Source organism: Lactuca sativa, chromosome 5, assembly GCF_002870075.4.
Source record: "Lactuca sativa cultivar Salinas chromosome 5, Lsat_Salinas_v11, whole genome shotgun sequence".
NCBI classification, from domain to species: Eukaryota; Viridiplantae; Streptophyta; class Magnoliopsida; order Asterales; family Asteraceae; genus Lactuca; species Lactuca sativa.
Window position 1 is genome coordinate 253,054,818 of NC_056627.2, and position 16,298 is coordinate 253,071,115.

The 16,298-nt window shown below is 33.5% G+C and overlaps 2 protein-coding genes across 2 annotated transcripts; both read right to left on the minus strand.

The window, feature by feature from the left end:
* Positions 1 to 6,193: 6,193 nt before the first annotated feature.
* On the minus strand, positions 6,194 to 8,211 carry LOC111899543 (probable ribosome biogenesis protein RLP24). Its single transcript, XM_023895386.3, has 5 exons — positions 8,056 to 8,211; positions 7,028 to 7,140; positions 6,833 to 6,946; positions 6,601 to 6,737; positions 6,194 to 6,496 (listed from the first exon to the last, which is right to left on the minus strand). The coding sequence occupies exons 2-5, from the start codon at positions 7,106 to 7,108 to the stop codon at positions 6,331 to 6,333; spliced, it is 498 nt and encodes a 165-aa protein (XP_023751154.1). The 5' UTR covers positions 7,109 to 7,140; positions 8,056 to 8,211; the 3' UTR covers positions 6,194 to 6,330.
* A 3,165-nt stretch (positions 8,212 to 11,376) lies between these two features.
* On the minus strand, positions 11,377 to 14,923 carry LOC111899545 (methyl-CpG-binding domain-containing protein 8). The gene is made up of 5 exons (XM_023895387.3): positions 13,920 to 14,923; positions 12,619 to 12,736; positions 12,385 to 12,528; positions 11,832 to 12,119; positions 11,377 to 11,709 (listed from the first exon to the last, which is right to left on the minus strand). The coding sequence occupies exons 1-4, from the start codon at positions 14,720 to 14,722 to the stop codon at positions 11,871 to 11,873; spliced, it is 1,314 nt and encodes a 437-aa protein (XP_023751155.1). The 5' UTR covers positions 14,723 to 14,923; the 3' UTR covers positions 11,377 to 11,709; positions 11,832 to 11,870.
* Between the last annotated feature and the right edge of the window lie 1,375 nt (positions 14,924 to 16,298).

Genomic DNA, 16,298 nt, shown 5'->3' on the forward strand with positions numbered 1-16,298 from the left:
TCCAAGTTGTTATACTGATTGATCTACATACATGGATGATGTCTAGGCTATGATTTAGTGAGGTGTTTAAAGTGGGCTTTCCAAACAGTATACTTCATATACCAAAAGGACCCTACCTCCGATATAATCCTACATGGTTGTTCCTTGCTTGATACATCATGAAAGTATACTTTGATTTAATGATAAATCTAGACTAATAACTAGTCGCAATAAATATTAGACTAAAATCTAGTGATAATAATACTAGGTTTCGTCAACGGAAAAGACAATTGTTAGAAGCGAAGCGTTGCCCGAATTTCGAGTCATCATTTTAACAAGTGAGTGCATAGTTACTTTCATATTACACATAAATATGAAGTATTTAAGAATAATACATGATATATGTGCTTATTATCTATGTTCCTGATATCTATGCTAGATGAACGATTTACACATGTTTTATTTGATTTAAACTATATATGTATTTTTATACCTATAAATATATTAGGTAAAGATGGGTAGATGAAAGATGATATGGATGATGAGAGATGAAAGACGATATAGATGTTGAGAGGTGAAAGATGATGAGAAGCCTTGACTTTAACGTTGATCCAGTCATCTAGTAGAGTATAGATGACAACCACAGACTATTCTAGACAGTCAAGTGGAACGCTAGCAGACTCGCAACCTATAGGTGTTTTTGAACAACGTATTCGCTAGATGTACTCTAAATATCGTGGCAGCTGCGCCTAATGGATAATATTGGCAGTTGTGTGTAATAGATAACAGTTGAACTACGTGTTCACCAGATGTATTATAAATATCATGGCAGTTGAGTATAATGGATAATATTGGCAGGTGTGCCTAATATATAACCTTTGAACTACGTGTTTACCATATGTACTCTAAAAACCCTGGCAGCTATGAACTTATTGTCTTACAAATGAACATTGACAGCTATGGACTTAGTGCCTAACAGATAACATTAGCAGTTGTGCCATTGGCAACTATGGACTTAGTGCCTGTTAGATAACCCTGGCAGTGATGGACTCCGTGCCTATTCCTTAGGACAATCCTTAGGAATGAATAAATGAAGAATAGATGATTCTTAGGAAGATTCTTAAGAATAAGGAAGATAATAGGGATGGGAAATTGGGTTAATTGTTTGATGATTAAACATAACAATTATATTATTGTGGGTTGAAAACACTATGTACTCACCGGGTTTCCTAACCTTACTCAGTTTATTGTATCACAGGTAGCGATATTAAAGATACATTCTGCTGAGAGATTCAAGGAGTTTTAAGCCACTAGTTCAAATACTGTAAGGCTTGTAATATTTCGTTATGCTTATGTTTTTGTATTAACGATGACATCCCAAATGTTTTAATATAAATAAAATAAATTTCTTCGGAAATGCTTTGATAATATCTTTATCATGTTTTTTGGGAACAAATGCCACAATATTATTCTTTAAAATGGATACTCTGATTTAAAAAAAAAAAGTATAAACAAATCGTTCTTTTCGGGCCGTAAAAATAGGGATGTCACACTTGATGGTTTAAGGTCGTTTTAGAAGCTAAATCTTGTAGATCTAGATGTTTTGAGGGTTCCTTAAACTTAAAGGTGCAAACTTTATGGTGTTGAGGGTCTCATGCATGCATTAAGTCATTTATTAAGCTCTTTTGAGCTCTAAGAGCCTCATTAAGCAATACATGCACATAAAGTTGGCAACTTTATGTGATAAACCATCCTAAGGAAGTCAGATCTGAGTTTGGGTTGAAGTCTTAATCAATTAAGAGCATGAAAATAGAATTTGGACAAATGGGGGAGTACGTTGGGCGTTTAAGCGGGTACGCTTAGCGTATAAGCCGTAAAGTGAGTATGTTGCACTTACGTGTTGAGTACACCCCGCGTACTTAACAAGTTGGGCTTCAGACGCTTGGGATTTCGGTTTGGGCCATGTTTGGACTTAGATGTTTAGGGCCTTGATGGGCTATCAAGTTTTTGGGTTGATACTTGTTTTTGGTTCGCTTGGAAAAGGCCCACAAAGGGATTTGGGCCCAATTTAGAAAATTAGGCCATGACTTGGGTGATTAATTTGGAATTGGGCCTTTCGGATTGTAGGTTTGGGCCTTAGTCTTGGACCAAGCTAGGTAAGGGGTAAAATGGTCTTTTTACCTAATTTTGGACTGATGGTTATGGATTGGAATCCAATTATTAATTGGATGTCATTGGTATTTATAGCGTGAGGATTTTAGCGATCCAGCAGCCAGAGATTCTTTCTATGAGATTCGAAAGTGCGAGGGGAGTTTCTTTACCATATTTAGCGGGCCGAAGGAACCAATGTCGGCCCATGATTTTGCTATGTTAGGATGCTAGATGTCTGCATGACTCTTGCATGTGTTATGCACTCGTATGCTTACCGGGCAGGGCCCGACGCTTGGCGGGGCCTGATGACCATTTTGTATGATATGTATCTTCGTGATTATTGCATGTGTTATGTGTTTATATGTTTATATGTTTATATGTATGTTGGGCGGGGCACGATGACTGACAAATCTATATACCGAGCGGGGCTCGATGTCAGGTGGGGCCCATTATATGTTTATTTATGTATGTATGGTTTGTGGTATTTGAGGAACACACTAAGCTTTGTGCTTACGGTTCTCAGTTTATGTTTCAGGTACTTCTGGTTCCAAAGGGAAGAGCTCGGGACGATTGCAGAGCATACACCACTCGATTATGCATTTTGTGATTTACTCTGATATTGATGATGTATCGATACATTTTGATAGCTTTGGTTTTATGACAATGATGTGATTGATGTTTTATTAATCTAAAAATGAAAAATTTTATTGTCTTATTTTTGGGACATTACACTCTCCCTAGATGTATGAAGGGTCTCAATGAAACACGAGAATGAGAGTAAAATAAATACTCTTCGGTCATAAGTAGTCGGTTGATTCTGTAACTAAAAACTGTCTGAACAAGTACCGAAGTAACAATAAAGACTCTGCATGAACAATCTATGTTATGTTGAAAAATATTGATGTACCCAAACTGCGGTGTCGGAACTCCTAAAGTGGTATTCAATAAATAAAGTTCATATGCTCAAGATACATGGTTCGTCAACTGAAGATCAAGAGCGACAAGTCATAAAAAGTCTTCGTAGAGCAAAGGTTGCGAAACAATTTTGTTGATCAGACGCTACTGCGGTACAATCCTCGCAAAGAAAAATATGATGTATGCCTGTGGTATGGATTCCATTGTGACCATCGAAGCTTCAATAAATTCTTGAATGATCTCTTTTGTGAAGACAATAAATGGAATCAAGTAAAAAAAATTCTTCACAAAAATGCTTCAGATCATGGGTTGGGTTGTGGCAAAAACTGGTGTTAAAATAAAATAAATGGTTTTAAAGTAAACTAAAGAAATGAATTGGTTTTAATAAAAAAAAATTAAAATGCTAAGGTATTTGTTAGGTTTCAGCAAAAAAAATGGCTGAATAAAAAAATGGTGTAAAAAAATTAAATGAGTGTTAAATAAAAAGAATAATTTTTTTTAAGAAATGAGGAGGGGTTGCAATGAGAATGGAGGAGTAAGGAAGGGTGAGAGATGGCTAATTTCCGAGGAGGGGTAGAGGGTTGAGTACCGAGGAGGGGGCAAGTCTACTGAGGACTAGGAGTTGCAGCGAGTAGTCTGCGGGAATGGGTTATGTGCCGAGGAGAGGTCATCGGGAAGGATCAGGTAGCGAGGAGCGGAAGGATTTGCGAGGAGTGGAGTATGCAGGTTATGGTTGGATAGTAGGCAGTATGTTGACCGAAGACAGAAGTCTCCGAGTAGAGGTTAGGGTAGATACCAAAGAGGAAGGTTTCCGGGTAAAGGGAGGGTCTTCGGGAGGGTTGGAATGAAGTACCGAGGAGTAGAAGCGAAGAGTGAGGGGGAGGACTACGGATTGGATTGTTTGCGTAGAGAGGGTAGTCTGTGATAGGCAAAGAGTAGAAGCGATCAGCGAAGGAGTCTGGTATGCTATAGGTATGCGGTACATGAGATGCGACTACATGATAGGTCTTCGGTCACGGATGAGAGGGACCGAGGATAACAACCTCACTTCGGTATACTTATGAGCTCCTCGGGTAAGGCAAAATTTTGGTTTAGCTTTAGGTCTTTGGTGATGGGCACCGAGGATGAGAGGGTTGATGACAAAAAAAATGCAATTGTTCATGAAATTTTGATACCATAGAGGCTCAAAGGGAATCTTTCCTAAAACATATGGAGATGAAATGGAGTGTTGGGAAGGTTAAAAATGGCCAAAAGTAGGAGAGAGAAAGGTAAAAGGTCAGGGGACAAGGCATGTTTAAAGTAAAAATGTGGAGTGTGCATGGGACAAAAGGTACAAAAGGCATGGTTTAAGGTTGCTTGTCACATGGACTTGTCAGGAAGTCAAGGGCAATACATTACATGGCGGAGTAAAGGACATGCTTTGATAATACAATTGCATATGTCCAAGATAGTTTTCAAAGATCAATTAGCTTCAAATTAAAGAGCTAGAACATCATATCTCATGTGATGAACAAAAAATTGTTGATAACATCTTCAAAAAAAATCTTCTCCAATCTTTTGCATGACAACAATTTCCAAGTTGTATAAACTCGAAAATATTCTTGATATCTTCAACAAAAGCCATCTTTTTCAACAAAACCCAAGATATTTTGTCTTCATTCCATAGCAAAAAAAATGTTTGTAGCATAATCTTCAAGAGTTTTAGACCACAAGTATCATATTTCTTCTTTTTTTCTTCAACAGCAAGATAAAAACTTCTTAAACTTGGATTTTCAACAGACAAATGAACAAGACAGTAGCAACATTTATTCTTGAAAGCTTTAAAATGTTGTGAATCAACACTCAAGAATCTACTTATATATAGTAGTGAAAAATGCTTCATATTTTGTTGACATTGCTATAATTTGGTGAATTTTTCAAAGTACAATGTTGTAATAGGAAGAAATGAAAGTAGAATGCTATAATATAATAAACAAACAAATGAAAGTACGTTGTAATTTCTTCCTTTTACCCCAAAAAAACAGTAACTTTCATCACGACATCATGATGTCCTCTTCTGTTTTGTGCAGTGTAATGAAAAATATGTTCCTTCTTCTCAGAGCGAGCCTCCCTTGAAATTATGAGTCTCAATCGTTCTCTTAAATATTTAGCTTACATTGCTATAATTAGGTAGATGTTTTTTTTATTCGAAAGTAAATATTCAACATTGAAGCATTTTTTAACTTTGTCTGTAAAGTTCAAACTTTGAACAGGGGCGGACCTAGGGGTGGTCCACGGTGGCACCGGCAAACCCTAACTTTTCCGGCTGCAGTGGAAAATTTTTCGAATTTTTTATTTTTTCTACTACCGTGCAACCCCTACTGTAAAATCATGCGTCCGCCTCTGACTTTGAACCAATTATTATCCTTTTCTTTGAAATGTGAAGGTTTTCAGCATGCTACACACAATGGTTTTCTCAAATTGAACCAATTATTTTCATTTATGCCCGTTAAAAGAGTTAGCAATTATTTATTTTATTTTATTTTTATATTTATTTGTTTTATCAACTTGAAATTATAAATATACATTACGAAATCTATGTATTACTTTTGACAAATTATATTTACAAAAAAAGTTCTTCAACATGCTTATAAAAGATTACCAGTATTTGTTATATTGTATGTTGTTTGCTTATTTTTATTCAACTTTGTTCTAAAAATAAAAAAGCTTTATGTTCAATTCTATTCATGAAAGCAATATGTATTGTTTAGACCTCAACAATTTTCTATGAGAAAGAAATTGGAATTCAAACGTTATATTTTTGTCCTGGATTTTAGGTTTATTAATGATAAAGTTATGATTTAATTTTTTTAACAGAAAAAAAAACAAAAATCTGATAATTGTTTATACAAAAAGACAAGAAATTTATGGTCTGGTGGAATATACCACATTAACATGTTTGAAATTAACATAGAGCTAAATCGGATGAGAAAACTTTCATTTATTTGTTATTATAGCATCCTACTTCTATTTTACAACATTGTACTCCAAAAAATCTACCCAATTATAACAATGTCATCCAAATACAAAGCAATTTTTTCTCAAAGTATGCAGTAGTCATTAAGACACCAAATGCATTGAAAGTGCAGCACTATAATGTAGTCATTACTTCATATCAAGACACCAAATAAATCATATGTCAAAACTTGAGAGATGAACTCCAATTGTTTCAAAGATTCAACTACTTGAATAATGTAAGGGTGTTTACAATGCAAAAACATAAAAAGCACAACAGCATATGACATATCATTCTTCCATCCGATTATCAGCAGATTCATGTTGAACATTGACTTTGACCTTTGAAGCTGGTATGGCAGTTGACTCTTTTGCACCAGGAGCTTTGACCATGTGGAGTTGCTCATCATGTTCCTTTCTAGCCTCCTTTCTTTCCTTTGCAGCCTTACCCTTCATCCTACATCATCATCATCATCATCATCATCATCATAAAAAAGTTAATATTAATATATAATAAAAATAAACAAAATGGGATTAAAGAAAGAAAGAAAAATAAAATACCTATTCTTATGGTGAGTCTCCTCCCTACGGAATCTGACTTTGTCAATTGTCTTGATTGCCTTGAGTGTGTTCTCTGTGAGGTTTCTGTCATACCTCTCTGGCCTGTTGCGTTTCCTCTCAAATTCAAATGTCGAATCCTTGAGGGCAAATTTGTAAATATGGTTAGTACTTAACTTATTAAGCTCTTCTTTTTTTGATCAATTCAAAAGAGCAAAAATCTAAGGATGTGTACCTGAGTCATGTCCTTGCCATGTAAACGCCTATAAGCTTTGGTCCATTTCACCTTGCGAGGATTCCTCTTCATTTTAAAGTTCTTGTGGCATTTTGATCGACAAAATCTAAAGATCTGTAATTCCAAAGATCATGTAAATATTGATAATAATGTACCAAAGAAACATGAATGTATAATCTACATAAAAAAAAATACCTTTGCATCATTTCTCACAAACTGGATACCATGTCCTGGATATACAGTAGATGAACAAAACCAGCATTTTTCCAACCTCATTGCAAAATCTTTCAATCAACACCAATTTTTTTCTGAAACAAACAGAAAATGGAGTTATGAATGAAGCCTGAGGATAAATAGAACTTTTTCTAACAGGTTTTTCTATCTGCATTCACAAATATTCACATCTAAATACCTCGTTTTGCAGAACTTATTAGCTATTTAAACTCTATGTGAAAACTGAATAATGCCTACTTTAAGATATTTAACTTCATCAATTTCAGATAACATACTTTCATTTTCATCATTTTACATAGATGACAACTAGTAGGAATGCAAGTTATGCACATGAAACTGAAGAGACTGAACTAAATGATGATGATGCAACTAGTGGATCATGAGTGAAGTTGCCAGATTCTTCTACTGGTGATTATCAAGTATTTATACTAAAAAACGATTCTTTGAATGAAACCCATGAAGATTCACCAACTCTTCAGTTTGGTGATTTGAAAGATGGGTTTGAAAATCTTGCGGATTGTGATACTTAAACATCTGTAGTCTTAGATGATTTAGAGACATGGATGATGTCCTGGAAGTTGAAACCCTAAAAGATATGTCACTTTGTGCTAGATGTGGTGGTAGATGCTCTGATATCATACAAACAGAAAAAAATAATAATAATAAACTTCGTGAAAATTGCCAAAATTCGTATTCATCGTTGACGCCTCAAGCAGAAGTAGCCTTGTCAGATGGGTAGAGTGGTTTTGTAGAGTTAATCTCGAACATGTTATCAGAAAGATTGGAGAGTAGTTTTGTAGAGTTAGTCCAGAAAATCAAATAAAACTATTAATAAGTCATTAGCATGAACAATTATGTTCCATTAGGTTGCTCTTTCTGGGCATTCAATAAAAAGCATACTGAGTTTGACAAAAAACTAAGAAAAATCGAACATTTTATCAAATATTGTACAGAAGCAGTCGATCTATAAAGAATCCTTGAACCCTTACCTTATGACAAGGACGAAGAAATCAGCGCAGAAGGCAGAGACAAAGAGGCGGCGACGGAGAAGGCAGCGGCGGAGTTCTACACCGACGCAGGGGACGGTTTGTGGTTTTCTGGTAAAACCCTAAAACAAGATTTTGAGGTTTTCTTTCTCTGGGTTTAAATAGTTGGTCCGTTGGGCTTTAATATTTGGTTATTATTTAAAAGAATAGTTTGTTATTTTCCTTTATTTATGGTCCAAAATAATTTTAAGTCCATAATTCTAATATTATAGGGTAAATTATATGAATAATCGGGATAATCTATGTATTTAGTTTTTAATTTTTCTATTCTTTTTTTATTTGGGTCAGTCTTTAGGTAAAAGAATATTTGGTTATTTCCTTTATTTATGGTCCAAAATAATTTTAAGTCTATTTAATTCTAGAATAATTTGTTATTTCCCTTTATTTATGGTCCAAAATAATTTAACTCTATATAATTCTAATATTATCGGGTAAATTATATGAACTAGTAGGTGATCTCGGGCTTTGCCCAAGTCATGTTTTTTTTTTTTTAAAAAACACAAAAATCGTTGCATTTAAAACAAAAAACTAAATAAAAAATATCATAAGTAGATGATTTCTTAATAAGCTATTAAAATGCAAGAATCATTTATGTAATTTATGACAAAAGGGATTAAATAGGGATGCATAATAGCAATGCCCATATAAGTACCAAAAATGTCAAGAACAAAATCCATACCATTTATGTAAGGGATAAAAAAGTGACAATATGTCAAACGTTATAGTGTTCATTTTCAAGGACCAAAATTAACAAAGTGCTAAAGGTTTGTGGCAGAATTTTTAGTCACTATTCATATGTGTGTTGTAGGGACCCGAATTGACAATGTCGAAAAGTTTTGTGACAGCATTCTTAAGTGGTAAAGTTTTGTGGCAAAATTCTTAATATTCAAAAAGTTATGTGGCAACATTCTTAAGCAGCAAAGTTTTGTGGCATCCTAACTGTGTTATGATTTAAAGTAATATACTAATAGTCCTTATGATATGGTCTATGTACTTAGTTTTTAATTTTTTTTATTAAATTGTTCCGGTAATCTTTGTTGTTTGATTTTATTTCATATATTTGTATTATACATAAAATGATTATACTACCTATATATATATATATATATATATATATATATATATATATATATATATATATATATATATATATATATATGTATGTATGTATGTATGTATGTATGTATGTATGTATGTGTATGTTTAAATGAACATTAAATAAAGTGAAAATATTAAAACGTATCTGTTATAAAAACATATCTTGTATAATTCAACCAGACTCCTTTTTTCAACACCAATTATGAAACTATGTCCATAAATACAATATCTTGTATAGTCAATACAACATCACACATGGTGTACAATCAATACAAACACAAGAGACATGAGAAAATAAGAGAGGATCAGGAACAGAAAGAGAATTGCGAGGAAGGTAAAAGAACGTGATTGGGTTATGTTTTTTTATTCTTATGATGCTACATGGAATTGAAGCTTCACCGTTGACACCCTCATTTCCGATAATAAATACAGCTCCGTAGATTAGGCGGGTAATCATTTCCAGTTCATTGTATCGATAATCATATATTCATGACACTGTAACACTTTTGTATACACCTTCATTGTAGTCAAACTTAGATATATTATGACTTTGTGCATGAATGTTATGTTTAAAAAAGAGACTTACATACGTGATGGTAAAAATGTATTGCAATTCACTGCAATATCATTATATTTTCTAAAAACTAACATACAACTACATTAAATGTAAGGTCAATGCACACCCAATATACTTTCTCATTCTTGACTAAATAATTTTGTAGGTGACATTTTTTTCTTCAATCCCGACACAAATTTGAGCCCGATAATTTTTATCATTCTCGGCTAATTAACACATATGTCTAAGGAGACACTTATTAGGTATCTCAAATCCAACACCAAATGTCATTTTTTTTTAACAAAAATGATATAAAATCATCTTTTATCATACTTCATTTCCTACATCAAAATGATGTAAACGAATAATATAATAATATTAAATATTTTGATGTGAAGACACCAAAAAGGTGTCAAAGTTTAATGTATTGTTTTTAGTCTCTCAATTTTCATATCTATTAATTTCTAGTTTATAAAATATAGCTAGGTATATTCTAAATACAATAATTATTAAATATTTTATTTGCAGTTTATTACACATGACTAGATATATTCTAAATGTAATAATTATTTGGTTATAATTTTGTAATAGTATATTTTATGAAGTTTTTACAACAAAAAAGATTGAAAATAAATATGCAAAAAATAATAATTTGTAAGGTTATTTTAAGACTTCTACAAGGTTTAAAAATAAATAAATAAATAAATAACAGCTAATATGAGATACATTTTTTTGGTGCAAAATGATGTATAGTGATAGATGAAAAAATGTTTCTATCATTTTTATGTAAGAGAATAATGTCGTGTTGGAGATGGTCAGAAGAGTCCAAGAAGAGTCCGGTATTATATATCTTAGAATATTGGCAATATAGTAACATATTCAATTTATATGTATTTTTTCAACTCACACATTTGTATAAACTAAATTCTTAGATTGTCCATATACCTTATTTTATGTCTAAGAATATTTGAAGCAATCAAAATTGATTGGTCACCCTAGATGAATCAATTCTCATATTTAATATTAATATTACTACTCCAATATAAATTATTTATAAAATGGACAATTCAAGCGAAAATAACGAATATAAACGAATGTAACCTCAAAACAAATTATAATATAAATGATTTACACTAATATCCTCAATCTATACGTATCACATCAAACATATGCAATATATTAAAGCAAAAATACATACCTTATGTTTGAGTTATGAAACAACTAAGGATGCAAATGTGATAGAAATAAGGAAATCCGAGGATACAAACATGAGAAGAGAACAATTTGAAGGAATGATAAAAGAAACTCAATTCAGCAAATGAAATTTATAACATATCAAAGTGATATATATTCAGATGCTTTTGAAGTTGTTTTTACAGATCTTAGATTTGATCTATATATATGCATTTATTTGTTATATATAATTTTAATAATATTCAATGTTGGTATTGATTTGAAGGTATTTATAAGATTTTTAGTGGTGTAGACTTCTTTTGATAAGGAGAATTGGAAATAATGTTGCCATGTTGGATCTTTCTATTGGAAAGATTGCTAGGTCAATTGGAAATGGGTTTGATCGTGCCCTTAATTGGCTCTAGATCATGTGTAATTGCTCCTTTTGTGCTTCTTGCTAGCTTTTTTCAATAAAGTTTTTGCTGTTTCAAAAAAAAGAAAATAAAAACATAGATACCTTATAACTCTATATAAAACCTAACAAGATAAACCTGCTAGATGTAGTTCATACATACCATATAACCCTATATCAGACCCAACTCTATATAAAAGCCTAACAAGATATACCTGCTACATGTAGTTCATAAATACCATATAACTCTATACCAGACCTAATGGCAAACCATCGACTAAAACCTAAAAAGTCAAACTGCACACTTTACATACATATGCAACCACCAAAATCTTCACTCACGAGCTTCTTCAGTTGTCTTCTTGAATCCAACGTGCAAAATAAAGAAACCAAATAGAACTTCATTAACATTAATTAATTCTCCCGAATATGGTAGAAAAGACGTGATATTCCCAGAAATGTTAAGAAAGAAGAAATTACCTTGATGAAAAGAGGTGGTGGCATTAGGTCAAAAACACATCACTTGTTTGCATGATGATAAAACCTTGACACACTATTTTCTAATTCTCCAGAGATATCTTCTTTGCATTTTGCACATATCACGAGACTTTCTGCATCAACAGACCCATAAAAGAATTCAACAAGACACCACATACATCTTGTTTTCAAGTTTCTCTTCACTTCAGAATTGTTTTTTGGTTCATTTGATGGTTTTGTCAAGCTTGATGATCCTTTTCCATTCATGGGGATATTTTCCAAGTCAACTTCCTGCCATTAAAGATTCAAAGATAAGAATAAGTTGATAGAGTTTAAATCTATTTTAGTTTTAGAAACGGTTTAAACTTGCTACCGATATACACAATCTACTTTAACAAAAATTATACCGTAATAGCAATGTACTTAGTTTTTTACTCATTACATTTCATTAAAGAAGTGTAAGTACATTGCCTATAAAAAAGTATGTTGTATTTCATGCAATATAGTCATTGATATATTTACTACAAAGAGAAAAAGATATGGTTTGTTTTGTGACCTTTTGTGCAACAACTCGTTTTTGCTCGAGTGAATTCTCTACGGTTGACCATTTCTTGGTCAAAGTATCCGAATCCAACCTCCGAATAGTATGCAAGTCATTAGCTCCTATTTCTACAATAGATGGTTTAGGAATTCTAGCCACCTGAAATTCAATAAAATAAGGTGCAAGAATTAACTTTTATGCTTGGTTTTTTATAGAATCAACATGATGATTATGTTGTTATCTACTTACCGATCCAAGATCCACTTGGCACATGGTCCCTTCAATAGGATTGACATCATTTGTTGCAAATTGAGATTTCAAGTAGAATGCAACTTCTTTGCATGATTTGAAATGCATGTCTGATGGACTGATGGAATCAAGAAAGCAACATTTTCAGCCATGGCATGAAGAAAAAAGTAGGATTAAAAAAGGGTAAATTAACACCCTCACCAACTAAATTTCAACAAAGAAAGAGGCTATCAAGAAAGTTATTGAAAGCCATTATCATGGTATACATTGTTTCTTGAATGATAACGGAAGCCCCAAAACATGCAAAACACCCGTGTAAGGGTAAAATGGACCTTTCCAACACGGATACGTGCATGAGAAACGATAAACAAAAGTTTACATGTTGCAATCTTCTTCCTTTTTGGTTGTTTTGTCTATTTTCCCATACTTGGTAGATACATCACTTAGTTTACTTTAAAAGAAGTGAAGTGTTAGGGCTTTGAATTACCAAATTGATTGATCACTAACATTTGGTTTCCGTTCATCTTGCATGGAAGATCTAACGTTCAATGTCAATTGAGATCACATTTATCATTGTTGATATTACAGAAAAAGTCAACCAAAATGAAATAGAAATCATCTCGTTGTTATGATGTAAATTGATAGGATATCATGAATTGCAACAAGCAAGGGTAAATAACAAACTACAACATCCATGAAAAAATCAATAGTACTTGCAAATGTATATGATAAACATCGGTAGATTAGCAGTAGTAGATCACTAACGCCATAAAGTGCAAAACATTTTAGCTATAAACGGAAAGATTATGTCCAAAGCTAATGTAGTAACTACAAATTGCACTTCAAAAGATGGAAAACATAATGAAATTACTACTAAAACTTGCAACTTCTTCATCCCATCGATCATGAGAAGTTGACAACTAAATATTTAAATAAAAGAATTAACAAATAACAAGTTCAATTGAAGAATTAATTCTTGTTCCTTTTGGGAATTGAAAAACTTCTAGAAAAAAGGATTATCTTTTTGAATTTGATATATATCAAGTCCATTCCAAAGTAAAAAAGAACCATGTTAAACTATATGAAACTACAACTTTCAAAAACCAGTAAAAATCACATTTTTTTTTTCTGGTTCAAGAACCAAAGAATTGTTGATTCAAGATTAACTAGCTCAGTTGCGCATTAATCATGCACATAAATCTTTCACTACAACTTTCGATTTGAAATGAATACCATGAAACACCCACAAAATTCATCAGAAATCAAAGTGAAAAGAAGGAAGAAAATGTGATGATTACTACCTGACGAATCTCCGGCAATAGAGAGACGGCCGGCGAGCACGAGGGCGTAAAGAGAGCAAGATTTTCCAGTTACTCGGCAGCGCTTTCACGAAATCAGCGGCTTCGACGTACCTCCTCCGCTTCCGGCTGCTGCCCCACCGCCCTTTTAAACCCTTTAAAAACCCTAGAAATTCATCTTCTCGCACCATCCCCTCCGTCATCCTGTTTAACTCAGCTTCAAATGCGCCATCGGCACCACGCGCCAAGAATTTCAGATCAATCTCCTCCCCATTTACATTGATCACACCCAAAACCTCGAATTCTTCACTGTTCTCCTCCGCCGCCTTCGATTTTCTCTTCCTCTTCCTCTTTTGAACTCCCCCTTCGTTATCCGCCACCGGCACCATGTCTCTGCTAGCGTTCGAATCATTAACCCCGCCCTCCGCTTCTAATTTCTCCAGGAAATTTAAGATGAACCTATTTTCCGTCAGCTGTGGGTCAGCGTCGTCGTTAAGGGAAGCGGAAATGCGACGGTGATGACCTCGTCGGTGAGAGAATGCGTAAATTTTGCTAGGAGGGGTTGTGGTGGTGGTGATGAATGGGATTGTAGACGGGTGGTCGGAGTCAATGTTAGGGATGACAACATTTTCAGTACTATGGATGTCGAAAGCGGAGGAGGAACAGCGGGAGAGTGAGTAGAGCTCCGACTGAGACATTTTTTTCATGCCCACATGAGCTAACGATTGTAACTCCATTTCAGACCTACTACCATCACCGCCACTACCACCTGATGATCCATTATCCGCAGTCTTCTCGATCACCATTTTCCGACTTTCTACCACCGAATTCCGGTGGTGGAGTGAAAAACTGAAAGAGAGCTCGAAGGGGAAGGTGGGAGTGATATGATCTCACAGTGCCTGAGAAAGTATGTTGAAAGCCATGATAAACGGTTGAGATGGAAGTGTCAGCAGCTGCCGGAGGAGGACTTGGGTTGTTCGCCTGTGGAAATGGGTGTGGGTGAAGACCGAAGAGGCTTTTATATGACAGATAGCGACAAAAGTAAGTAACCGATGTCCTTTTCCCCGCATGATTTACAAGTGTCTGGTTATAGCTGGGATTCACATTCATGTAATCTTTTCCCTTTTATATCATTTATTCTGTTTTTTACTCTCTCTTTCCTTGTTGTCAAAGCCCTTTATTTAGTAAAATGTCACGAGAAACATAAGTAACCGATGTCTTTTTCCTCTCGCATGTCTTTTTTCCCCTATGTTTGAGTTTGGCTTAAAATAAAATAACTGAAGTCTCCTTCAAGAGAGATAAAAACAACTTTAAATTTTGTTAGGCAATGGGGTGAGCTGTCATGCTCCATATAATTTTTGCTTGCTACCTTTATTTATCCATAATTTTCCAGACCACGCTTTTTTTATCTTGTAAATAGTTTTCATCACCTCCCTCATTTGCTCATTAGTTGATTTAAAATAAAAAATAAAACAATTTTAATTTGACCAAATATTACTAAAATAAATAAATAAATAAAACATCAACATCAGAAAAGGTAACACTGACATGTGGATTAGAGAATGTGAAATGGATTCACATCTGGATTGAGAGAATATGATATATGGATCCATCTTTGGATTAGCTTGACCCATGGATTTAAAGCGGGTGAAATGGATTCATCCTGACCCATCATAATAGTTCTTTTCTATCGTAAAAAGAAGCTAACTGCATGAGACAAATTATCTGTTTTGATACTCTAATATTTGATGGCGTAGAATTCACTCTCAAGCATTTTTCGTATTTATCTGTTTTGATAGTCTAATATTTGATACAAAATGATGTAATGGATTTTTGAGAATAAATTATGATTGTATTTCTATTTTCAAAAATAAAAAATTTTATCTGGTTTTTGGGCTTTGGGCTGTTACACATTCGCTAGTACATTCACAATTAGGATTAATAAACCTTCGCTAGTACATTCACAATTAGGATTAATAAACCTTCGCTAGTACATTCACAATTAGGATTAATAAACCTGCCATTTAACTTATATTATGTGTGATTTCCTCTAAAAAAAATTGAACACCATTTATAACCAAAAGTCATATATAAACCTATCATATATGTATAAAACCCATTAAAAGAAGAAGAATAAAAGATGAAATATTTACATAACTTATAAGATGTGACATCCCTAATTTTCACGGCCAAATAAATTTTTTGTTTATGCTTATTTAAATAGAGTATTCTTTAAAGAATATATTAGCGCGGAATTTGTCCCAAAACATTTTTGAAAAAATGGTTTTCATTAGGGAAAATGACTTATATGGGTAACTATGTTTCAAAATCGTTCAAAAAATATCATTCAAGTTTGGTGTGTCCAAAAAACACCATCCAAGT

Excerpts from the sequence above, each read along its gene's own strand:
- LOC111899545 (XM_023895387.3), bottom strand. The coding sequence starts at position 14,722 with ATGGTGATCGAGAAGACTGCGGATAATGGATCATCAGGTGGTAGTGGC. Across the intron at positions 12,737-13,919 it reads TATTGCCGGAGATTCGTCAG|TCCATCAGACATGCATTTCA; the intron begins GTAGTAATCATC and ends TGATTCCATCAG. Across the intron at positions 12,529-12,618 it reads GCCAAGTGGATCTTGGATCG|GTGGCTAGAATTCCTAAACC; the intron begins GTAAGTAGATAA and ends ATTGAATTTCAG.
- LOC111899543 (XM_023895386.3), bottom strand. The coding sequence starts at position 7,108 with ATGAGGTTGGAAAAATGCTGGTTTTGTTCATCTACTGTATATCCAGGA. Across the intron at positions 6,738-6,832 it reads ATGGCAAGGACATGACTCAG|GATTCGACATTTGAATTTGA; the intron begins GTACACATCCTT and ends TTTGCCCTCAAG. Across the intron at positions 6,497-6,600 it reads GAGACTCACCATAAGAATAG|GATGAAGGGTAAGGCTGCAA; the intron begins GTATTTTATTTT and ends ATGATGATGTAG.